We start from the raw sequence: 26719 nt of genomic DNA on the forward strand, positions 1-26719 counted from the left end.
TGCAAGCAAATGTAAATATTTACAGTGGATACTGGACATATCTGAGGTTAATGGGACATAAAGAAACATTAAGTTAGTCATAAAAACAGATGGAACACTTAATGCAAACCACAGAGGGTCAGTGTACACATCATCAGGGTCAGTCTCAAAGGTTGCCAGATTGAGATGACTGTATGTAGTATGTAACACTGAGGGAAGTGACAAACAGAGACATACCCAGATAACTTCACCCACCAACAAATGGACACTTCTGAGGGCTTAAATGCACAATTTGATTTGATTATATGAATTATATTCTTTGAAAAACTAATTACCGAGTGTGCATTTTAGTCTGACAGCAAATCAAAAGTTCTGAGCTTTTAAATGAGATTGTTCTTTTATATCGTAATACACATATTCATATTAAACACTGTAACGACATGAACACAGTAACAGAACAATGAAGGATCCTGTCTGAGCCACATGTTCACAAAGCAAAGTCATTCAGTCAACACTTCTATTACACACCACCTAATCTACTGCCTGAATCACAGAACAGATTTTGTACCAACGGTGGTTCTTTTGTGCACGATGTTTTCATTTGGTAGGAATTCAGATCATTATTTTGGAATTCTGATTTCAGCTTGGAGGGCATCAGTCAAATTGGTGCCCCTGTAGTTTGGTGGCTACACAGACAGAAGAGCAGTTGCAACAACTTGGAGGGTAAAACCTGATGAGGAAATTTATGTCCGTCTTACTGTGGACGCTCACATGCTTACAGATGCAGTGAGTGTAACACTGGTGACATCTGCAGCATTGCTCATCTTACTGTTGCCACTTTAGCAAGTCAAATATATTTTTATAACACTTGCCAGAATTTACATGAGCTTGAGGTTTTGCACTTCCACCACAGGCAAACGAACCTCTGCACGTGCCCTGCAGTGAGTGACAAACACTGAAAAGCAGCACCCATGACAGAGCTTTTCACACAGGTGTAGTGGGTGGTCTTGTGGTCAATTACCCTGACAGAGGTTATGCGAGGCAAAAAATATGAAATTCCATCTTCTCATGTGTGATCTTGAGTGAATGATTTACAGGTAAATACAGAAGAAACCACAGCACAGCCCTTTGCTTTAACTTATGTATACAGAGTTTCTGTCAGGCAACATTACAGTTGTAAAAGCACGCGTGCCCTTCCAGACTCATGTTCAGCTGTCCCGACTCCATCTTCAAATAATCACTGCGATACAGCAAATATCAAAAGCCCCCAAACCTCAAAAAAGAAAAGTAAATTTACTCCCAATCTGTTAAGTAAGCTGTCTCAATATCTGAAGTTCATCAAAAAAAAAAAAAATGTAATATCAATTTTGGGAAAAGTGGATGGATAAAAATAGGCTGATCGTCCCTAGAAACCTGCTCTTTTTTTCCCCTCTATTGGTCTACTGTTGTGAAGCATTTTGTGATTTGTGTCTTGAGAGGTGCTATATAAATAAAATTTTACTTTACTTTAAAATGCTGTCAGTCAAAACTGTGAAGAAAATAAGTTGAAGGAATTTATTTTGTAAATAAAGACTGTCGCACTGGGAGGTTTGAGCTGAGTTGGAGCTATCATCTCTCTAAATGGACTAATGGACTGTCCATTAAACTCAGGAAATAGAGACGTCACAAGAGAGGACTGTACCATTTTGGTAATTAATCAAGTACCTTGTGGATGTACCTTTTTTGGGAAATGGTTTTCACTGGAAATTCCAAAGAATAATGTCCACCATAGTCACTCAGTGGTAACTTTTTTCTAATGACTTCAAAAGACTCGATGCACTGAAATGGAGGAATTCTTTCTCCAAGTAACCTCAGGTGATATGAAAAACATTTATGCAACCTTAAATTATTAATAAGGTCACATTTTTTATTTCTGAAAGTTCAGCAATGCAACACTTCACTAATTTTCCAACAGTTTCAATGGTGTAACTCTAAAGGTTTACCATCATTGTTATTCACTACATGTCAACAGACCTATAGACGTAAATTCAGAACTAAGGCAATCAGGAAACGATTAGCCGGCTGTTATCAGAAACAGTGCATATAAAAACAAGACCATCACCTCCTCTGCTGTAATCCTACCGTTCATTTCGTGGCTATTTGGCAGCACTTTATTGGTCCATAAAGATGCTACGAGCTTAAGCAATTTAGAGGCTGAGATAAACGAAGGCTTAGCTTCACCAGCTTGCAACAGATACAATTGATGCAGACTCTGAGCAGTCTTGTTTTAAATTATAAATTCAGCATTCAGAAGCTGTTACCATCCATAATTAACATTAAGCTGCGCTTCATGCCTTCCTATATTTAAGATCAAATAATTACAATAAAGAACAACTTAATTCTCACGTACTTGCAGCAGATCTGGAATCTGGTATGAGCTGAGCCACTGAGAAGTGCACAGCAAGACCAGCACCTTCAAAGTATGTTTTCAGTAACGTTCGCTGAGAGCTAAAGAGATAAAAGTGGGAGGGACTCACACACATACACTTTATGACTGCAGAAACAATAAAGGCACGTGGGAACTGTAGTTTTCAGTCTCATTACTGCTATCAAGAAACTTGCCTATATGTTTCCACACTGTTCCCCATGAGAGGTCGCTCTAGAGAATCCAACTGCAGCATCCCCTTCCCCCCTTCATACGGCAACCCCAGGCTGATGGTTAGACAGTGAGGGTGCATACTACAGTAAATGGTCAAAATGCCGCAGAGTCCCCAAACCATGACCTTTACCTAAGGTCATCCCCTTGCTCCTTTGCCACATTTTTGTGTATATATTTAAAAATAATAACAATGAAAAAAGATTATGAACTTAGCAGAAATCACAGCATCAATTATTTTAGGGTGATCAGAACATTTACCAATGTGTTTAAACAGTATATGCTTTGCAACATTGCCAAATATCATTTAACTTAAGTTAGTATTTAGTGCAGGTACAGTATATTATTATTCCCTATAATGTCTCTGGTGATGAATATCACAATCACAAAATGTATTACATAAACTGTGGCATTTATCCCCTTTTATATTTTTGGATTTATTGGGTCCAGTGGTTTTGTGACTGTATTGGACTTTCTCTTCAATTTCTACAATCTTCTTATTTACACATTTATTGGTCAGTTATTTAATTGTTTTGGTCCCTGCCTGGTTATTTTGTGGGTTTATTTATATCTTAGTGCCTGCATTTGTGCACAAATATTTCTTTGCATTTTTTCTCTGTTATTCATTATCCATTTAATGGTTCTGTACCCTCCACAGGCCATGCCTCGAATTTAAATCTCATTCACACAGTGCAGGTCAATACTAACGTTCATAAACAATCTTAAATTTCATTTAAAAGTAACTAGCTCTGAAAGGAAATGCCTTTAAATCTGAATATTCATGCAATCGTGTTCTCTGGCTTTTGAAGAAGCTTCTCAAATCTTTTCAGGTCCTGCTGCGAAAAATTCAAATCCTCCTTTGTAACATACCGGTCCAGCCTTAATGAGAATATACGCTACGCAACAGTTCCTCCAGATTCTTTACAGCAAGGCAAACCAAATGTTCGATTTACACGCAGATTTTTCATTACGGGGACAATGTGGCAGCAAAGATGGATGAAGCCAAAATAAATCTGCATGTGTTTATCAGTTCTGACCACATTCTGCATTTAAAAGATGGTCCATCCCTCTGTTACTGAAGATCCTCCAAATCTCAATTAGTCTCTCACTGCCTCACTCCCTACTGTCCAGACAATCGATACAAACACAGAGGTAATTCCTAGGTGTTGTAAATTATGCCACAATAGATCAATTCTCTATAGACTGTGCTATACGATGGGCCAGGTTATTGATTCTTTTACTTTCTCCACATCCCCTCATTCTTGAGCCAGCTGGACAGAAATTCAGGTTGTGATCAGATTTCAGAATCTAGAAAGCTTTCAGATTACAGACATCCAGCTATGAGCCTGCAGGGGACACACTGGGACTTCATGTGGACTAGAGGGATAACTTAACACATTTTTTAATCTCTGCAAATATACAGTCATGTAACAGTTGGATGATGATGAAGGCCAATATTAATTTGAGATATAAGCCCTTGTTTAAATTTATTTATTTAAAATATAAGCCCTTGTTAACAAGGCTGGCAACCTTGTAAACAAAGAAGGTGAACAGCGCTCTACAGTATCTCAGGTTGCCTGGAACAACTGGCCAATTAATGCATCAGGTCTTAGAGCCCAGGTGGTTTGCAGATATAGTGTACTAGACTACCCTTCAAAGAGTATTGGATTGCAATAAAGCTACAGTCAATACTGTTCAGTTTCTCTGACTGAACTGGCAGCCGACCCGTTCTCAGAGTTACTGTGCATTTTTCCTAGTTTTTTGGAAGCACCGATGACTGAGCTCGCCCATTCACCTGTCAGACCTTAAACCTGTGTTTTCCTCCTCATGATCACATCTGTAATTGCAGGTATCACCAGACATGTTTTGTTATCTGCTCTACTATCATGTTTACCATACTCATACGTTACACACTCCCATCAGAAACGATGCTTTTTGCCATTTAACTATACTTCAAAGTCAGCAAATGAGTACAGTCAGCTCTGTACCATTTGTGCCGTAGCCATAATTTTTATTTTTAGGCAGCTGGATTAAAAAATTAGAGCAGACTATCATTTTTCTTCTTTTTTTATTGTTCGTTTGAAGACGACATGGAGCCCTCTGACTGTTACACCTGTGACGACCGTTATTATTCATAACTGGCTGACTTGAGGACCGTCAGCTCATGCAGCTCACCAGTCTATAAAAGATGGCCCAGGTGAACGGCTCAGTCTCTCTCTTCAGTTCCACCTGGCAGCAGCCCAATTGTGAGGTTTTGTGTCTTGATTAATTTATGTTTAATAAATTAACTTTTATTTAAGTAAGCTTCTTGTGTGGACTTCCTCCTTATTGCCTACTTTACTTTATAAAGTTCCCCGAGAAACCTGTTTGGACTATGTCAGCTCAAACCTCAACCCCTGATCCACCTGAATTCTCAGGGATTTCGATATCTCTGCCAACTCTGTAACCAACTCTGACATCCTTCCAAGATTGCCATCCAAAATGGCAAAATTAAAGTTTCTAATGAAGGAGGTGGAAAAGAGACCTCACACAACAACAGAAGGATTATGATTTTTCTACATCTTTGTAAACATAAACTTCTGACATTCTTCCTGATTTATTTAAATATTTTCCCATGCCAGTGTTGCTTTTGCAGGTCAATATGGAAATGAAAATCTCAGGCACAGCAAACGATACAGCAAATGTTCCATGATTCAGAACAGATGAAATCCCAGCAGATCTGATCAAACATGCCTTTAAATATCAGTATTTCAAATAAACAGTGACAAGAAAAATATGTGCTATAAATATTGAGCCAGAGCATACTGCACCACCAGCATATTGGCTGTGCAGCAGTTTCTGAAACACAGCCAAATAAACACGCTCTGTTTTCAGCCAAACCAGCCTCATAACCTGCAGATAAAACTGCAAACATGAGCTTGAACAGCAGCATTTCTGCAGCTCTCAAGTTCTTTTGTCTCTGAACAAATAATCACGTGTCCCTCAGTTGTTACAGGATCAGCCCATTCCACAGGAACCACATCTAATTTGTCTATCAAATTAGAGAGTAAGAGTGCAAGCAGATTTTATGGACTTGTGCAGGCACATTATGCAATAACATGTAGCATTTTCAAATAAGGAGGTATATGGCAGCATGATCTCCTGTGGCTTGCATTTTTATTTCATCCATCAATCTGATTACTATGCAAAAAAAAAACAAACAAAAAAAAAAACTTAGCACATGCGATAAAATATGTTCTACCCCAGGTAAACTCTGAGATTCATAAATCTGTAATGGGAATGCAGCACAATCCACTGAATTATGTAATCACTATACACTGCAGTCATTAAGCGAATCCTATTGATGCCTGAAGGAAAATGACTCACGACAGAAATGTTTAATTCAGCCATCTGTCATGAAATCGACTCAAGAGCCGCACTGGTTACCTTAATGTTTAATCCCAGTGGGGTGGGGGGGATACAGCCTGACCCGATGCGTAACTCCTATAGTTACCACTCTAAGCTGTAAATCTACGTGGGAAATATCAGTTTACTGGTGCACAGCTTTAATGTAATAAAATATTGATCACGACTTCTGTTAATTACAAGCCAAGTTATTAGGAAGACTTGATGCACCGTTCGCTCGCAACATCGCGTTATCGTGCGGATGCTGCGTGGATGCAAGCGAGCTGAAACATGCGCCTTTGGTGCGGATCTGCGGCAGCTACCTTTGGTCGGCATCGCTCCCCAAAGAGCCCATGGTCCGGAGAGGGTTGGAGGGATTGACCCAGGTGGGCTCCGGGGTTTTCTGCACCTCGGTCTTGACGTCTGGGTCGATCTCCGAGGGAGAAGGCGTCAGCTTTGCGCCTGCCATGCTTCCCGGGTATTACCTCCAGCAGAGAACGGCCAATATGTTTTCTCCCCCTGGTGTCAAAACGGGCTCAGTCAGCGACCGACACCGCCGGAAAACCGCATCCTGGTGTCACTGGTGGTGCACGAAGACGGAGGAAGAGCGTCTCCCTCCCTGCCGCATCACGGGGTCCTCAGTCACACTGAGGAAAGCATCAACTTGTCCTCCTGGTTATCGAATTTACCTCCATCCCTGATGGAGATAAGAGGTCCCCGTGCGTGTCTGTGAGATCCTCACGTTGTCACGGTGTAACGTCAGGAGCTCGACCAACTCAACGGGCTTCCCATCACGTTACATAATCAAGACGGTCAAAATCAATGATCCACGATCACTTTTGATCAGACCAACGTGCCCGTCATTCTTTTCCATCTTTCATCAGTAAACCGTTCAGTCAGCTTTAATGATGGGAAGATTTGGATGCGCCTACGCGTTACTGAACATTTTTAATTATTTAAAAAAAAAAAGAGTGCTTAAAATAAGTCAAGCTGTCCTCAACTCAACTCCATTCAAAAGCTCTTCAAGTGCTTTTCAGCAGCTGCAGACTGAAAAACCACAGAGCAGGTGGACTAGGCAAACCCTTCAGGCATGATCATGCTGCTTTGCACTGAAACACGGGACACCTGGAGCTGATATAATATTAGTGTGACTGTAAGCAGGTGATTCAAGTGACAAGTGTCCCAGTCTCTGTTAGACAGAGGTATAGGAACCACAAACAGTAAAAAGTTACACCAACTTTGCAGCCATGGCTCATTTTGTTCTCCAATCCACATGAGTGGTTTAGATATTGAGATGTAAATGATGTAAATGATATTGAGCATGTAAACTGCTTAACACATGCTGGACCAGGGAAGATAGCTGTGAAGGCCTCCTGTGATACCCTGATAAATCACAGGAGGTGCACTATCTGCTGAATGATTAAAAAGTCCTCAATTTCACTGGCGGTCATCTTAAAGCGGCCAGCAGATCAATAAGGACAGGTAAGGACAGATCAGTAGCCTTGCAGATTTATTTAAACTCTCTATAATAATGAGGTTGATGAGCTCATAACCAGTTTTGGACGGCTGATTTGTACGTGGTCCTGCTCATTGGAAAATTTCTCCAGCCATAAATAATAAATGTATAATGATAGTGATATTTCTAATCTCCTGTTCATGATTACCAGCTAACAGGCCTGTTTGTGGTCATGTGCTTACAGGGTGTGCTAATAATTCAGCCAGAGCAGTCATACATGTTGGATCCCCATTGGTAATGCATTTAGAAAAAAAAAAAAAACACATTACACAGTCCACATCTGATGCAGATGCTGTTCTGAGTTCAGCCTTCAGGAAACACATTATCTGTTAATAGTACCCTGGGAATTAGAGAGGCTGGCTTATGGATGAAAAAAAATTGTACTTCCTCAATCTTTGTGGTCACAAGTACTGAGAGATTTAGGTGTGAACAGCTTTAAGAGTTCAGTCTGTAACTATAGTATACACTCAGTTTGGATTTCAGTACACTTAGTAGGCAGTAAAGCAGCCTGTTACAACAGTCCTTTTATGAAAGTAGGATCCATTGCTGGATTGGTTAATGTTCTCTTTTCCTTATTGCACTCCTCTAAAGACACGCTGATTCAATTGTATTTTGGAAGCTGCAGTTTATGGTGCTGTTTTACTGTATTTTACAGAGTGGGAAACAGGGTGGATAAAATCTGAGAAACACCCGTTGATATTACTCAGTACCTCTCAACAGGATCACAGGGTCACTTTATGAGTGCACACTCAAAGACATTGGTGACAATGCTTCTAAAGTCAGTTATCTCTGTATAAATATTTGTCAGTCAGCACAATGCAGCAATTCAAACTGCAAATATGCTGATAAATGAATCATGTTGTATCAGGTCTCTCTTGCAAATGAGACACTGAGTCTCAATGGGACTACCTGTATAAATAAAGGTTAAATAAAAAAAAAAAAAAAAAAGGGCCACGTGTTCTCGCCAAGACTGCCTGTGCTCCAAGTGCTGGAGGGGTCTTAGCTGACCATAAGGAAACAGGCCAAATCATTTAAAAAACAAAACAAAAAAAACAAAAAAAAAAACAGAAGATAGTGAATGGCATGGTATGCTGGGTGGCATAATACCAAACAGTGGGATGTAAATGAGTTCATCAGTAGAAGGAAGAGAGGCACAGATTTGAGCAGAGAGACACTTTGTGGTGAAGTAGAGGACTGCAGACTGATCCCACATCAGCAGCAGAGACAGAGAGAGGAAAAGAAAGAAAAAACTGTAGACAAAGCAGGAATCAGGTAGTCCTGCTTTAATGTATTTTACAGTATATCCAATGACACAGATGCTAGTACAGTCCTGGGTTTCATGTCCTGCGAGGCTGCAGTAATTAATATCATTACAATTACTTGAGAAGCTCGTAAAACCTAAATCCAAAATCAGGGTGAAATTAAGTATAAACGATTTAATAAAGCACAAACTGAGCCCAGAAAAGCAAATCTAATATACAGTAGATGCAATAGTAATCTAAGAAGTTGATCCAGTACCGAGTAGCATCATTCACACTGGATATGTGCATAAATTATATTAGAGCGTAGCAAAATGCAGGGCTATAACAAACAGGCTAAGAGAGAGTGAATCCTGTCGGTCGGGTATAGCTGGTATAGCATTCCAGTTAGAGATGCTTGGCAGAACAACTAAACAAAATGATGAAAGATGAATAACTTCCAGCTGCTACGATTAAAGGACAAAACAAAAAGGGAATGTGGATTTGGGGGCAGTGCTGATGTATGCAGCACCATGCTGTGCCATGACACCACTGCCATCACACTGCAGAGCTGGAAGCAAAACATGCAGCCGAGGTATTTGTTCAGAAATATACCCTCATATAGTGGGATTAAAAAAAAAAAAAGCACTAGAGAGGAAACAGTTACACTTACCTTTAGCAAAGTGACCAAAAGCTTAACTACAAAATATGAAGCACTACAAAAAACTGGCAGACTTCCTTTTCTTTCTGATTTTAAGCGGTAAGCAAAAACTGTCCTTATGAGAGCAAAACAAAGTTGCTGATGGACTTAATAAGTCTTGGTGAGCAATCAGGCCTCCCTTTAACAGTAAGTCTCTGTAATCATTGGGCGCGCCTCAGCTTCGTGCTGCAAATGGGCATCAAGAGCTGTGATAATGCTTCCTCTGTCAAAACATATTAAGGCAGTGAGCTAGCGCTGCTATGGGCGAGCTGTCTCCCTGTGCTCAGCGTAGCCAAAGAGGAGGAAGAAGTCTAGCCAGTACCACTGGCAGGCTTAGCTACAAGAGTGTACACATGCATTTGAGCACTGCAAACAGGGACGCCACGGCTTGCTGACTGTAAATTTGCCACAGGCTGTTTGATGCAAAAAGGTTCAATAATGATTTATCGGTCATAACCTTATGTTTTCTTCCAAAAATTAAAATGACTACGGAGACCTCTCTGGGGTAGAATGAGTATGCCAGAGCATGTGCTTCCACCAAAAAATAATAATAATCAGAAGAAACACACAATCTTCAAAATGTCAATGGGACTGTTAAATAATTTCTTTCAATCATGACCAGAGAAAACTTGCTGAAGTATTAAGAAACACTATTTCAAGCTGAGCAGCATTTATTGATACCACATCAGTCTCAGTAAACTCTTCAGTACCCCCGCCCCCCCTCACCCAGATACAATTACAAAATAACTTCCCTTTGAAACCTTTCTGAAATATTTCTGGCACTTTCATTAACCCACATTAATGGTAAAACGGTCACAGTTTCATGAATAAAACAGCTGCTTCCAGCATGACGCTGTACCACAGATTTGTGACGCTGTTGTCCTCGTTTGCCTTACATGAAAACATCAAACAGCTATAAAATGGAGAAATGTAAAAATACCCGTAATTTTCATTTCACTAACAATCAATCAAACTGCTGTTCAGAACTCATCACTGACCTGAAGGAACTGGCATAAAGAAAAATTCAGTGGTGCATTTAAATTCAACACAATGGAAGAGAAACTATAAAGTGCATCGCTTGAAGCCATGCAGCATTTAAGACCGTCATACATTAATATATTACAGATTTTAGAAGCTTATGCCACAGAATTGATAACATGTCAAATTATGCTAAATACTGTACAGGCCCCGGTCTACTCATGAGCCAGCAACACTGCTATATCAATATTCCACAACAGGTACAATACACAAACCAGGGACGACTGCATATAAAGGAACACAGATTGTGCTAAAATGGATTGTTATGATGTAAGGTGCTGCAGACAGTAGATGAAAAAGTCATCAGGTGATTGGCAGGCAGGTGAATTACTTGAAAGGGCTGCCACGGGGCTCTTTCCTAAAATAATGCTGCACATTCATGATCAGTGAACCACAACAGCTATATTGATTATGAAACATTTACCTGATTGCCTTAGGCAGGAGAACTACATAAGCACAGCACCACAGATAAAATCACCCTACACCACATAAAGGCAAAATAAGATACTTAATAAGTGATAATTAATTTGTGTTAAAGGTTACAAAAAGCAGCTTTTTGCCTTGACTGTAATCTTTAACAAAAACATGTTTTCCAATTCAAAGGTAGCTTTAGTATTTTGGTCTTGCCATTTTGCTAGACCCTTAGAACCAGTGGACGGAGCTGTGGTTGGCCATTGCTAAATAATCCACTATGTGGAGCTGTACATGCATCCTCGACACTGGAGCTCCCTCTTCTGTGTTTACAACCTCATCCAAATGCCTCCATCATCACATCTGCTTATTAAAGTCTGACAGGCCAAGTCCACCGATGCTAATTAAGTTGGCAAGACAAAGCACAAGAGCTAAACGGCAAATGCACCAGAGATTTCAAGGCTCAAAGATGCAACGGCCCAGAAGAGAAACTAATACTGAGGGGGTAACTGAAATCTTAATTCTTCTCAAGCACCGCCTTCAATAAATTCTCCCGTTGCTGACTTTCTCTAATTGCAAGACCCACTTGAGCTATCCCTCAGAGACTACACACTCAGCCACTATGATGTTCCAAATGATTTCATATAAAGACTAATAAAACCTTTTATGAGAGCTGCATACTCATTCCTTTCTGCTTAAGCAGGTTGTGCCACTTTCACTAATACCTCCACTGTGCTAAGGGGAAATAAATCTGTGCAGAAATCCCTGAAACAGAGCTCCCAACAAATTGAGCTTTTTAGCGATACAATGCTTTGACACGCTCATTTCCACCATTTCCGCTCACTGGCTGAACAAATTCTCACAGAAACTTGTCTCAAAATAAAGAGAAATTGGATGCGGTTAGGGCCTCCACTCCATTGTGAAGACAACAACAACAACCCTTAAACTCACAGCATGTCAAGAAAAACATGGCCACACTGCTGCTAATGAGAAGTCTAGCGGTCCTTAAGTGTCGCCCACCCACTCTGTGCTGATGGTGATGACTAATGCCACCTATGGTCTCAATTTCAAGCTCTGTTTGCTAAGCGGAAATGTGCATGTCACCAGTAACAACACACACACACACACACACACACACACACACACTGAAGCACATCAGACTTTTAGGTGAGATGACGTCTGGATGCTAACAGGTTATAATTTGAGATGCTATATGTCTCATGGTGTTCAAGTTGTTGTTCCTCCTTTATCATAACATTCTAATAATTTGGACAGCGTGCAAACAGATAATAGCTTAATTAGAATGCCTGCCAGAGCAGATAAAGCAACAGCCGCCATTTAATGCCAGCAACAAAAATTGGGGGAAACAATACCATAAATGTCACATCAATACCAGAGTATTTAACTTCACAGCTGCAGTGACCTGCATTGATGAGAACCCTGCAATCTTTATTGTGCCACTGGAAATGTTCAAAAAAGAAAAAAAGACCACGACAGTTATTTTTACAGAACGCTGTTATTGAAGATGCCCTTTAAAGCAAAATGCAGAGGTTTATGATGGAAAGCCAATAAACAAACCGGACTAAATGAAATATAGACGTAATATTTAAGATTTACAACTGAACAAAGTTACACTGTCAGTAGACTTGGTTAACAGAACATTATGCAAGTATTTAGTGAATGAGTGGGTCACATTATGATATTCTGTGATATTACATCTACATTAGACTATGAAGGAACATAAACTTAAAGCACTTGGACCACGTTTTTAATCATTGTGGTTACAACATGATGACAGAAGATGCATTACAGGAGGCATCCATGGATCCAGAGAGCCCAGACTTTGCCCTCTCATTGTTCGCTTACTCAAGCTTGAGCCAGTGGAAGCACTTGCAGTAAATAGTTTGAGTGTTTATCATCGCCCACATATTGTACAGCTGCATTTTATGTCCTTGCCTCTAACTATAGGTGGTACATTGGTTTGTTACATATACAAAAAACAACAACAACAAAAAAGAAAAATCAATCAACAAATCTTGGTATTCCATGTCCTGGAGGTGAATGCAAAGTACAAAAATGTATTTTTTCTTTTCCTTTGTATACATGTTGTTTTTCCATACAAAGCTATGTACTGCAGAGCTGTCACTTTTTGTATGGCTTCACCCACAAATGATATCATTACTATTTGCAAACAGTCTGATGGATGAGCATAGCTTGTAACTTCAAACCATAAACATCTTGCAAATGTCTTCTTTGAAAGCAAAGTCAAATGAAGCGGCTCCTGAAGCTAGTAAAATTGTGGACAGCCAATCAAAATAGATCAGAAACTTTGCATTAAATGTAAATGCTCAACACAGCTGTAAAAGTTTAAGACAAGTGATGAAAGGTATAAGGACATAAAATTAACAGCTGTTTCCACTGCTGCCCCTCTGTGTGACCAAAGAAACTTGCTGCATGCACTGAAACAGCAGTAGGAAGAGTACCTGGTGTGATGTGATTGCATGATAGTCTCTAGCTGGACCTAACCATCCTTATCTTTACAGTTTTACTCATCACATTCCCTCTGGTCCTTTGCCCCCCCCCACACAAAAAAAAAAAAAAAAATCTCATTCCAACATGCCTGTCCTCTGGGTTTTTGTGCTCCTTCTGCTCATCGTATCCCCCTTTGTCTTTGTTCTCTATCTTATCAGCCTCCTGAATTCGGTCGGATTGAAATCATCCAGGCATCAAATCCCAGTAGCCACTTCTGCCACAGAATCAGTGCAAAAACAGCTGCTGCCAGTATCAGTGCACAAATATTGTCTCAGGATGTTTAATTCTTCATGGAGTTCGGCCCTGCAGTACATGGTCAGGACAAAAACATGGTGAAGCCAAGTGATGCAACCCCCCTTTTCAAAACATTACATTTTTGATTTAACAGAAATATACAGCATCAGACAATAAATTTAGGTTCATGAAATAATTATAAATTATTTTAACAGCAATATGAATAAATGATCCAAATCTGAGGCCAGCTGCTCCTTGACAGGAGCACTGACAGGAATACTGGATCACCATTCCAAGTGGCACTATTTGACTCACAACGAGGTGCTGAGTCAATTAAGTGACCAATTAACACTGCTCACCCGGGCAGCTTCACACCCATCAGGATCCTGCCTTGGTTAGAGGACAGAAAAAAAAACCCAAACAAGAGAACAAAGAGATAAAATAGATTCAACTAATTTTCCTTCTTGCTGCTCTGTTTTCAACTCTGCTGGCATCTATACACTTATTTGGTGGGCTGTTTCCATTTCTGACTCTGATTGAGGTTAGCTGGTTGGAAGACTGAGAAATAAACCCACATACACACAGATGTATAATCAGATACTGACACACACACACACACACACACACACACACACACTAGTGTGCCCACACTCAGGGCACATACACGAACACCTGTGTAGAACACACACACACACACACACACAAAAATAGCTTGACTTCAGTCTGAATGCTGCTCTTCAGTGCCCACACAGCCAAGTCATCATTATGGCCCTCTGAAATCCAACCCTGGAGATAATGACAGTCCAGGAGGGAGATTCCCCCCCTCCTCCCAACACAGGCATCTACACTGCACGCCCACATCCACACTACAGACACAAAGAGATGAGCGGAAACACAGGGAAACACTTACACAGACAGCACAGAAGGGCTTAATACTGTTGGACTGTCACACGTTGAACAACTTGAATTTGTGTATAGACAGAAAAACACCAAGGAACACATTCACACCGACAGTCAGGCACTTCTCCACACTCAGTGTGTTTACATCCAGGCAAAAGAAAAAAAAGTACAGTTTAATTACCTGACTTTTGCCTTCCCTAGTTCTCTACAGAGCTGAGGACACTTAGACACAACTACAACTACAACAACGCAGATTTAAGTACAAATTTTCAGACAGGCTGTAAACAAAACTCCAACTGGGCAATTTCATCTAACTTATGTCAATAAAATCTGGGTAGCAATAACACTACATGCATGAAAGATTTTTCCAAAAAGCCATTTTGTGGATTTATCTCTTGGCTTTCACGGTCAGACTTCGAATGATTCACAAGATGGTAATCACTGCAGAGCGTAATACGAAAACCTAACAGATTCACAAGTATTACATGGGCAATGAATGACCTCATCAACATAACTTTATGAAAGTTGCCAGATGATAAATATGTTATCTCCCCCCCCCCCCCACAAAACACACACACACACACACCCACCCCCTTTACATGGTTTTGATAACTGGGTGCCTTGGTGAACTCCTTTATTGACCACACGTAGCTACTCCCCTCATGTCTACGTTTACTGAGTTAACTCTGAAAGCACATCACGACGAACGAAAGAAAAGCAGATGCAGGAGGTCATCGGGGCATGGAGGTGCCGATTCCTCCCTCTGGGAGGGAATTTGTTTTCAGGCTTCACACTTGATGAGGGTTCAGCACAGGAAATAGTCAACATCAAAACCCATGAGCAGAACATCATCAAGCTAGAAAAAGTGTGTCCCCAAAGCCTAGTGACATCGTCTGTTTGAATTTCCACTCCAGAGCTCAGAAAATAGTCGTTACTCTGCACTGGCAGAAGACAGTTTCAACAGCAGTGCACTTTCTGCTGCTTTTCCTTTTTATTTATTTACAGCTGTTTTTAGATTTGGTTATTTGTTGTTCATGGTAGGATTTGTGAATTACATGGCTCTGTGGCAACACCAAGAATGTGCATACACATGTGTACACACACAGACTAAGGCATACATGTGCTGGTAGCTAAGCAACAAGCTCTAATTGCCCTCTGCAATTCAATAATGTTCAGCAAAACATTCATTTGAAGGGGAACATTCTTAAGATACATGAAACAGTACCCATAAGGGAAAAAAGATGAACCTTTTGCTACCTAGTTCCACATCATTTAAACACAGCATGAGCTATATTCTGCATTATCAACAGTAAAAGGCTGGCATGCAGTAAGGGAAATCTCTGCATCCTTTGGGAAAGTACATAGGACCAATAAACGTGTGTGTGGGTGGGATAGGGGGGGCAGGAGAGGATTGAGTACTGTTCTGTTGCTCTAAATGTTTTCTGCAGACACACCTTGCATTGCTCTAAAACCTACTGATGACGTTTAACTGAAGGGAACCCCAGAGACTCTGAGCAAGTAAACAGAGAAATAACAGGAACAGTGGTGGTGCACTGAAGCATATGCCAGCAGTCCACTGCAGTTCATGAATTAAGGCTTACAGGCTGGCTCGTTGTGAGCAAGGATCAGCTACTGAAATCTTACAAACCTCTGAAAATCAAACAGTACTGAATAACTGGACAAAAAAAAAAATTACTTTTTGACAAACAAACCATTTCAGCTGAAGTGACCACTGTGTTTTCGTTTTGGTTGTAAAACCTCAGGCAACAGTTTATAGCAGTGTTCAGAAGATCATTTAAAAAGAATCCTTAACTATGAAGACAGACACATATTAACATTGACATCAGCTGTTTCAATCTGATCCTTTTAAAAGTGTAAAAATGTTAAACTGTAAATGTAGTGTCTTTAGAAAGTCTGAAAAAAATCCTTTAGCCTGCAGGCCATCACCACCTTTTACATAGCAATCCAGCCTGAGTAGTGACAACTAATGGTCCCAATCTTTAAGCTTAACAGCAAGAAAAACATGTTTTCTGTTCAACCTTTTCAATTTGAACCTGATCATATCGTAAGTGAGGAGAAAAACACAAGACACATTACACAATGTGTAATGTGTCTTACACATTACACAAGACACATTACACAATCGCTTCCTGGGAACTACCATCACCCAGGACCTCAAGTGGGAGCCCACCATCACCTCTGTTGTCAAAAAGGCCCAGCAGAGGATGTACTTCCTGCGGCAGTTGAAGAAATTCAACTTGCCAGCAAGGACCATGGTGCAGTTCTATACTGCCATCATTGAGTCCATCTTCACCTCCTCCATCACTGTGTGGTACGCTGAAGCCACCACTAGGGACAAACAGAGACTACAGCGCGTTGTGCACTCTGCTGAGAAGGTGATTGGCTGTAACCTCCCATCTCTCCAGGACCTGTACACCTCCAGGACACTGAGGCGTGCAGGTCGGATCACAGCCGACCACTCTCACCCTGGGCACAGACTTTTTGACCCTCTCCCCTCAGGCAGGAGGCTACGGTCCATATGGACCAGAACCTCCCGCCATAAGAACAGTTTCTTCCCCTCTGCTGTTGGACTCATGAACAATTACCCTAAGACTGTTACCACCACCCTCCACAAACGCTGATGACCCTATGTCTATGCACCTGTCTGATTGCACTGATGTACATATTAGTGGAATATAGTCTACATTCTTTTATCTTTTAATTAGTCTCTGCACTGTATATTTTGTAATTTTGTAATATTGTGCTATAGTTATAGCTCTAATATCTCTGTATATTTGCAATTTGTATACTTGTATATTGTCTTATAATTTTTATACTTATTTGTTTTTTTTTTTTTCTGTAAGCACGAAGTACCGCAGCAATTTCCTAATGCTGTGAACCTGTTCACCCATATGGCAATAAAAACCTTCTGATTCTGATTCTGACACAAAATGAAGATAATCCTGAGAGTGGGGCAAAATCAGCATCTGTGCAACAACAGCACCTCTACACAGGGAGAGTTCTGTTTTCTGTCATTTTCTGTGTTCAAAATCTTCCACAAGACGTGAGGCGGCATTCTCAGCACTTTTGTGCTGATGGATTTGACCCAGTCAGTGAACTCTTCAATTCAATTTTATTTATATAGCGCCAAATCACAACAAACAGCTGCCTCAAGGCGCTAAACTAAAAGACTTCCAAATGTTACTAGTTATAAGCAAAGACTAAAACCAAATGATTTGCCTATAATTTTATCTCCCAGAATTTCAGATATAGGTCATGCGTATGCTTGGAGAAGCAGCGACTGCAGTAGCCTAGTAGCCTAGCTTCTAAAAGTAAGCAAAAGAATCTTACCAGATTCTTTAAGCTATTTCCACTCATTATATGAGGCTGTTTGGACTCCTTGTGAGATAAAATTGTAGGCAAATCATTTTATTTTATTATTTGCTTATAACCAGCAGCATTCGTAAGTCTTTTAGTGGACTAACTGGATCAAATGCATCAGGACAAAAGTACTGAGAACACAGCCACACATCTTGTGGAAGCTGTCATCATTCCAGGAAAACTGAAAACTAATGCCACTTCCCTTGATTTCCTTTCAACTAGGAATCACAACCAATAGCAGTGCTGTGTGCCCCCCCTTAAAATAAATTTGCTGACCAATCAACAGTAAGACTACTATATAAAGCACTGCCTGTCAGTTTCTTCTTTGTACAAGTGACTGCTGATCCTTTAGTGAGAGGCCTTCGTTTCAGCACCATGGAGAGTTCCACAGCACTCAGCCATGGCTGAGGCTAATTCTTCCCCTCTTGGGTAGCAAACAGCATCTGTTGGTCTGCCTCTCCAACCACAGCAATAATTGTACTCCCAAACACTCCAGCACTCTAATTACTGTAGCACCAGTCAAGAGTAAAGAAATGGGATATTTTACACTCAGCTGAATATATATTCTTTAACTAGCTATACCGTGAAAAAACAAACCTCATCACAACTGTTAAGCAACCAAGCCAGTTTAACTTGGTTTTCTTATTTTAGTGGTAATCTGGCCAGTACAAAATCGAATTTGTTCAATATATTAGCATTTGATTTGCCTATAATTTTATCTCACAGAATTTCAGATATAAGTCATGCATATGCTTGGAGAAGCAGCGACTGCAGTAGCCTAGCAGAAAGATAGTCTAAAATTCCCCATCTTACCTGTTGCTTTAAGCTACTTTCACTCGCTATCTGAGGGTGTTTGGACTCCTTGTGAGATAAAACCTCCTTGTTTTTTAATTGAATTGAACTGAATACACACCATAACAGAAAGCAAAGTTTCTGTGTGGAGCGATTATGCAGTTTATCCAGTGAGGCAACTTGATGCACATTTGGCATCACAGACCTAAATAAAGGGGAAATCACTGTTTTGCAGGAGTTACAACATTTCAACTGCAAAAAATTTACACCTCATTGCATTGCTTAAAACAATTTAGCTGGGATTACCCTGATGCCACAATGAGAAATGGAAAACTAGTTTATTCACACTGTTTGAGGGCAGCTGGAGCCGTCTGATTCAACTTCACTTCTAGAGACAGGAGCAAAAAAAAAAAAAAAGGAGAGGGCTTAGAGAAAAATGAGTTCTGAAAATGTTTTTAACTGTAACTTGATTTAAGTTATCAGTGGTCTCCTCCTCCTGTTGGCTGTTGGGGATGCAAATTTGTATTATGTAAATGCACCATTAGAGGTCATGTTCACCCACATAAATATTATTGTCCCTAATTTCCGGCCAGGATGTGATGACCACCTTCAGTTGCATCTTATTTGCACAAGAATGTCAGATACAGCACCAGTCAAAGGTTTGGACACCTTTTCATTCAATGTTTTTATTTTTTTTCCTAAATTGTAAATTAATACTGAAGTCATCCAGACTATGAAGGAACACATAAGGAATCATGTAGTAAACTTAAAAATGTTAAACCAAAATATGATTTAGATGTTTGACGGTCTTTCCGACTGCACTTGAGGAGACTTTCAAAGTTCTGGAAATGTTTCAGATTGACTGATCTTCATTTCTTAAAGTAATGATGGACTGTCGTTTTTCTTTACTTTGTTGAGAAGTTCTTGCCATAATATGGATTAAAACATTACTCAAATAGGGCTATTCACTGTATTACCAACTCTACCTCTTCACAACACTTTAAGAGGGCAAGGAATTCAAGAAATGAACTCTTGACGAGGCGCAGCTGTTACCTGAAAGCCATTCCAGGTGACTATCTCATAAAGCTGACTGAGAAAATGCCAAGATGTGCAAATCTGTCATCTAAGCAGGAGGTGTCTACTTTGAAGAATCTAAAATATAAACCATATTCTGGTTTGTTTAACACTTTTTTGTTTACTAAATAATTCCATATGTATTTTGTCATAGTTTGGATGACTTTAGTTTTATTCTACAATGCAGACAATTTTTAAATAATGAAAAACCACTGAATGAAAAGGTGTGTCCAAACTTTTGACATTGATTAGTGTGTTTTCAGAGGCTGTTTGGACTCCTTGTGAGATAAAATTGTAGGCAAATCATTTTATTTTATTATTTGCTTATAACCAGCAGCATTCGTAAGTCTTTTAGTGGACTAACTGGATCAAATGCATCAGGACAAAAGTACTGAGAACACAGCCACACATCTTGTGGAAGCTGTCATCATTCCAGGAAAACTGAAAACTAATGTCACTTCCCTTGACTTCCTTTCAACTAGAAATTACAACTAACAGCAGTGCCGTGTGCCCCCCCCCCCCTTAAAATAAATTTGCTGACCAATCAACAGTAAGACTACTATATAAAGCACTGCCTGTCAGTTTCTTCTTTGTACAAGTGACTGCTGATCCTTTAGTGAGAGGCCTTTGTTTCAGCACCACGGAGAGCTCCACAGCACTCAGCCATGGCTGAGGCTAATTCTTCCCCTCTTGGGTAGCAAACAGCATCTGTTGGTCTGCCTCTCCAACCACAGCAATAATTGTACTCCCAAACACTCCAGCACTCTAGTGACTGTAGCACCAGTCAAGAGTAAAGAAATGGGATATTTTACACTCAGATGAATATATATTCTTTAACTAGCTATACCGTGAAAAACAAACCTCATCACAACTGTTAAGCAACCAAGCCAGTTTAAATTGGTTTTCTTATTTTAGTGGTAATCTGGCCAGTACAATATCAAATTTGTTCAATATATTAGCATTTGCTTATGAAAGACTTTTTTCTGTAGAAATGTGATGAACAAAGTCAAGTTCATAATTTAGGGGTGCAAGACACCAGTTTCTCTGTTGTTGCTGTACAAAAAAATTCCCCACTGCACACAATATCCATAGGCAGCCTCTCACATGGCAGACACAAAAATAAAGTGTATTTTTCATGCTACCTGTCATCATTCTGAAATGTCTGGTCCCCCAGCAGCAAGTCCCTGAATCGGTAACGAGGTGGGAGAGGAGGCACTCCTGAATCCACATCGGCCATCTTGAGAGCTGAGATGTCCAGAATAACACCTGAGCTGCTGCTGCTGTTGTTTTTCTGCACCGTCTCAGTGGATGGCCTGTATGACGAGAAAGACAGCAGAATATGCTCAGCAACCTGTCTGCTTCCGAGGTTTAAAAAGTTCACGTAAAATAACTTTCATTTTATGATCATTTTCATTGTTTGTAAAAGCTTTATCTCTTATAATGAGAAAATACCGGATTTGTCAGGTGGGCGGTTACAGGGGAACTGAGTGATGGGGTTGATAGAGAGTCAAAAGTTATGTCAGATATTTGCATATCCTGATCAAATGTTACATGTCCACGGACAATAGTAAAATGCTTCTTACTGCAACCAATGAGAATGATTTTTTTTTTTCAGCTGAGATGTGGCCAAAAATATGTGTTAAATGGATCTAAAATTCAGGCAGCCTTCAAGACCAGAACCTGAATCAGATCCAGATGGCATTCAGTTTGACACTAGTTCTTGGCCCTCTTTGTACCAATATCAGAAGAATCCAATTTCTAATGGGAGACCCTGCACTTTTCAAAACCTTATGTACAAATTTAGCAAACAACATAGTTATATACAACTACTGAAATTAAAATGCAGGCAATGCCTCAGAGTGTGCTTCATTACAAATGATAGAAGATAGAAGGATGCTGATTTACTGATTGAAAAGTCTGTCAAAGGATTCAAAACAAATGTAGGCATAGTTACAGTTGTATTATGCATTTGTTTGCAATCACAATGATCATCCATTTTACTGTAATGCTCACATGGCAATTTATTCATATGGGACAAAAGGAAAACCACAGAGAGGGCCCATTATCGGGTCTATGAAACTTCAAGTAAACATGAAATCCATTTATGAGGATGACACAGTGAGCACAGCTGATAATGTTCAGATAATGAAGCTCTTGTGTCACAGCTGAAACAGCTGAAATAAAAGAAAAATACAACTGCATGCATTATTCAAAAAGGAAAAAAATGCCCCATCAAAGGAGTCAGGGAAATACACATACAAAAATGCAACCTATTTACATTATATATCATACATGACAGTGTCTGAGTATGTGTCTGCATTTGCTACACAACAGAAGAGCAAGCAGCCACATCCCCAAAGAATAAAATCATGGACAAATTAAAAACTGCTGCAGCCAGCGAGACTGCTCTCACTGTCAGAATGTCAAACAGTCAAAATCTCAGAGATTACTAATGACAGAAGCTGGAAGGATGCTGGTTTGGTGCAACACTTGCTGGGAAGCTTATATTACACTTAGAGTAACATAACATGACGCCATCAACTCGATTAACATTATTTCACATCAGCTCTCTCTTCCTTCAAACATTTAATGTGTCAGAAGCTATAGTCGGCACCTTTCTGCAAGGGGTCACGGACTGGATCTCAGTGTTATTGTGGTGGTGGTGCCTCGTGATAAATTGTACAGCTTCCTGCCATCAAAGATGTGGGTTCTCCAGTTTTGACGAGTGAAATTCTACCATTTTATTTGATGTTCCTTAGCACCAATTAGCAGTCTATGGAAATCAAGCTAGTCTTGCAAATTAAGCTACCCTCCATGAGCTGATATCACTTTCACTCCATCCTCCAAACACTTCCACTTCAAGCTCCAAAAACTCAACATGGACATGCTTCTCTGAGGAGGACAATGCATCCTTAAATCCCAGTTTGATAAGGCAATCCATAGAGGCCACATCCCAAAGGACTATCAGCCAATGCACCTGTACCATACACCACAGGAAGCCCCCACAGCTCCCAAGTAAGGGGCACAACTAATAAAAGCTATTTTGGTGGCACGAGGTGCATTTACACAACATTGGGCAGCTGGTTTTTAGATTATGGCTGATTAGTGTACGTGTTCCCATCCTGTCACATAACAACACATGTAGGGAAATTTTTCAGGAAATTACCTGTCACCATGGGAACTCGATGATCGGCGTGGAGGGCTCATCACTGGCTCTTATGGGGGATGTCAGTGACGAATGGGAGAGAGAGAGAGAAAAAGACAGCATGAGATTAAACACAGTTATAAAAATTCACCTCTTAGACCTTTTGAAGGATGTAACAGGATCACATTCACTGCCTGTTTCACAGCTTAAGCTCTACTCAGAGATCAGCAACCTTCTGCTCTTTAAACAGAGCAGGATTACACCGACACAATTATGCAACAGTATAGTCTGATATTACTGCGTTCACCATCTCAAACATCTCCAGGTGATGGTGCTTAACTTTTTATGGCGCACCATAAAGTGTGAAGCAGCAAGTCGGGCAGATCACTCAGCTGCTATCTGCAGGTGTTTACTGAAGGCACCCTTGTGTACATTTTAATCTGTGCAAACACAGTGAGGAGGGATCCCCTCACCAAGAGCTGTGCTGTTAGCACATTTTTCTGCCCGAGAAACAAAACAAGGAAAAGGTCATTATTACAGACATGTCTGCAATACCAGCACGTATATGTACAGTGTATGCAGTACAAAAGTATGCTTTGTGTGGCTGAACAAGATGGGCTCCATTCACGTGTGTAGTTCAAGCAAATTCTTCACATTTCCAGCTGCAAGATTAATCTGCATTTCCTGCTGATATGGTTTTGATTTCTCACTAAACTGTCTACAGAGGGAACAACAAGTGGGTAATAGAGTTTTTCATACATACAGGCTTTCATTGTACAGTGTGGGCAGCCTTGTGTGGGCTAATAGCAACCAGAGACATGATCTCCCTGATTAATAGTGAAAGCACAGACCCTCAGAAGGGCAGAAAGATTAAAGTGAGTGAGGTTGTGACAGTGAGTACAGTGGAGAGGAAAGAAAGGAAACAGGAAACAAAGGTGGCAAATGCAGAAGAATAAAGAACACAGTGCACTCAATGTGTCCTTTACTCTAGAAGTAAAGAAGAACTGGATGAAAAGATAAAAGAGAGATAACTGTACATTCACCATGCAAGTAAAATTAGCTTGTCCCTTATCCAGCATAACAAAATACAGAACCTGCAACCTTTGGTTCGTCCATTAAGGGGGCTCCCAAAGTGACCACAATAAAAGGGAAAGAAAAGCTTCTTGTGGTCAGACACTGTCTCCTCTAAATGGAGCGAATGCCGTGGATTCAGACCAAATAGAGCAGATGGAGCGAGGAAAAGCATGTGCAGAGAAGGCACGAAACTTGTCTCTAAATAAACAACAGGAACCAGGGTGAGAAGAAGAAAAGCCGACTTACGACGGCTGTAAAAATCTGCAGTCATCTTCTTCAGAATTGTGCATTTCAAAAGGTCAGACCAAACTAACTGTTCTGAACATGATGTTCAGTTTTGTCTGCAAGCAGAAAAGAAATCTGTGATTAAAACAAGGATCGGTGTGGTTTGTTTGAAACGCAGTCATCAAACTGCCACACATTTTTAAAAAAGTTTGTTAGTTATCAACAAAACTTTGAAAACTAGGCTGTACATAAGCATGGTAATTAAATGATGTTCTAAAGCTATCTCACATTATTTTCATACTCATCAAGCCATTCAGTGGCCCCTATGAAAAAGGCCAGTGTCATCCGGGAAGAGACCACTGGGGATCAATATAAAGCTGGTTCACTGTATTGACTTTCAGTCATGCTTCCCTCTAAGAGGACACAAACCATGGCAGAAAAATCCTCCTCACAGCCCATCAGAGCCACCAGACTACCCTCACTGCAAGCACCAAGGGCTCAGGGTCTTCATTTAATTTGCCACCAGGCTGTATTTAATTATTACACTCACCAATAGAGCAGGAAAGCAGTCATGACAAAACATCTGTATTTAGGCTCACCACAAGACAAATAGGAAATTAAAACAGAAAAAAAAAAAAAAAAACTTACTTGATGCTACAGCGTCTGCACACTGTGTGAGTATCTACAGCAAAGCTTTATTATAAGCTTGGTGATATTCACTGAACTTCCACGCGTCAAAAGAAACTCGCGTGCATCTTCCCCGTTATTTTCGGCTAACTGTGTTTACCTGGCTGCGTTCCCGTTTCTGGCCGAGGTCCCAGCATCGTAAACTCAGGTTTGGTTTAGATACCTCCATGAACGCGCCATGCTGCCCTGCACGTGTGACACAGGACGCTCCGCATCAACGAGCATCCGCGAAAGCTCGGTCATCGCTGGAAACCGACAATTAAAAAAGCTGGGGGCGGAGTCAGGTCCGACGATCAGAGGTGGGAGGAAGAAGGGTCCAGCAGCATTATTGGGGGTTCAATTAACTCCATCAACCCACTACTGTAATCTCCTGATGGCAAAGCAAGTATGGTCCCCGACCGGCTAACTTCCTCCCATTCCTCCCTCTCCAACTTAATCACGGACGCAGTTTATGACACACCTGACAGTAAATGCAAATATGAATGCGCCCCCCCCCCCCCCCCCCCCCAAAAAAAAGCCCACTGACTTTCTTGTCGCTTAGCAACAACTTTGTTTGCTAGTGTTGCCGGACTACATTTCTTGGCGGAAGGAGGACCTCTGTTACTGTCAGTCCCACGTTGTCTTCTTTTTAATTACCTCGCAGTCCCCTGTCACCGTTTCCAGCTGCTGTTATATAACAACCCTTGCTCTGAAAATCACTGTGAGCACCGCTTCTCTTGATTGTTGTCTTCTGCCACGTGACGTCTGCTAACGCACGTGAAATATAAACATCAAGTAAACGCGCTGTCCATCCGGTTTCCACGGTGTCCTAACAGCATCGTCATCCTCCTTCCTCACCTGGACATGGCAGGCGAGGGGCACCGATTTCCTAACCTGAAGCCCCCACCAGGTGCGGCGCCATCTGCCGGACGACCCTGGAATAATTCGGTGTCTGCTGAGGAAACTGAAGCGTTTGATGCAGACAGGAAAGTTCTCATTTAAAAAGGCTTTTAGTGGAATGAAAAATCTAACAATAGATCAATAGATACTGCACTTCTGCGCTGTCTCTGCCAAAACGATGACAGTGCAGAATTATTTATTTTATTAAGTTATGTCAAGACAAATTACAGCTTTTTATGTTTTATAAGAGGTGGTATTTAATGGGTAGTGTCCAGTGGATATATCCTGATCAGTCAGAGTCATGTGGTGGCAAAAAAGTGCATTAAAGTGCAACTATATTCCCAGCAGCACATGATAAAATGCATGAGGGGAGCTTTACACTTAGCTACTTATTGGTCAGGAAAAGACCAAAACATCACAACAGTCCCCAAATTATAAGTTATTTATTGAATTTTCTTCTTCTTCTTATCAATATCCAGCAACATTTATGGAGCATACACAGTACATGCAAAGTCTTGGCAACTTACACTTGCAGTATCTTCCTACAACACACAGAAAAACTGCATACATGTATTTTTTTTTCCAGTTAAAACATACCTGCAACAGCTCTGTCCTCTGCTATCTGCCTCACAACTGTCCCCCTCACATTGAAAAAAATATTCATTCTGTGTGCGCAGCGGCACGACTAGGGAGCCACTGCTGGTTCGTATGCGTCTGTGGAAAAGCCGCGATGCTCTGTGTGCGTTTCTTGTGCTCAGCCTCTCCACATTTCAGCCCATTATTCTCCGGGGGAAAGAGCTCTGAGCGTCATCGTTTTAAAGCCCACGCAGCCTCTTATGCTTTCCCATGCCAGCAGTCAGATCTCACTCACTCACTCATCTCACTAAAGATCTTG

At 40.7% G+C, this 26719-nt stretch overlaps 1 protein-coding gene across 3 annotated transcripts in view; it reads right to left on the reverse strand.

The window, feature by feature from the left end:
* The window catches only part of kcnt1b (potassium sodium-activated channel subfamily T member 1b), a 70621-nt gene extending 44120 nt beyond the window's left edge, over nucleotides 1-26501 (reverse strand). Inside the window, exons 1-3 of one of the 3 annotated variants that reach the window (XM_030737106.1) lie at nucleotides 26422-26501; nucleotides 22981-23029; nucleotides 20957-21127 (exon numbers count right to left, since the gene is read on the reverse strand). In XM_030737106.1, the coding sequence (XP_030592966.1) occupies nucleotides 20957-21127; nucleotides 22981-23029; nucleotides 26422-26488 (287 nt within the window). In that variant the 5' untranslated portion in view covers nucleotides 26489-26501. Of the gene's footprint in view, nucleotides 1-20956; nucleotides 21128-22980; nucleotides 23030-25045; nucleotides 25231-25581; nucleotides 25756-26421 lie in introns of those variants that run through there. The other 2 variants (XM_030737105.1, XM_030737104.1) reach the window with 2 other exon arrangements.
* Between the last annotated feature and the right edge of the window lie 218 nt (nucleotides 26502-26719).

This window comes from Archocentrus centrarchus, chromosome 9, assembly GCF_007364275.1.
Source record: "Archocentrus centrarchus isolate MPI-CPG fArcCen1 chromosome 9, fArcCen1, whole genome shotgun sequence".
Taxonomy (NCBI): Eukaryota; Metazoa; Chordata; class Actinopteri; order Cichliformes; family Cichlidae; genus Archocentrus; species Archocentrus centrarchus.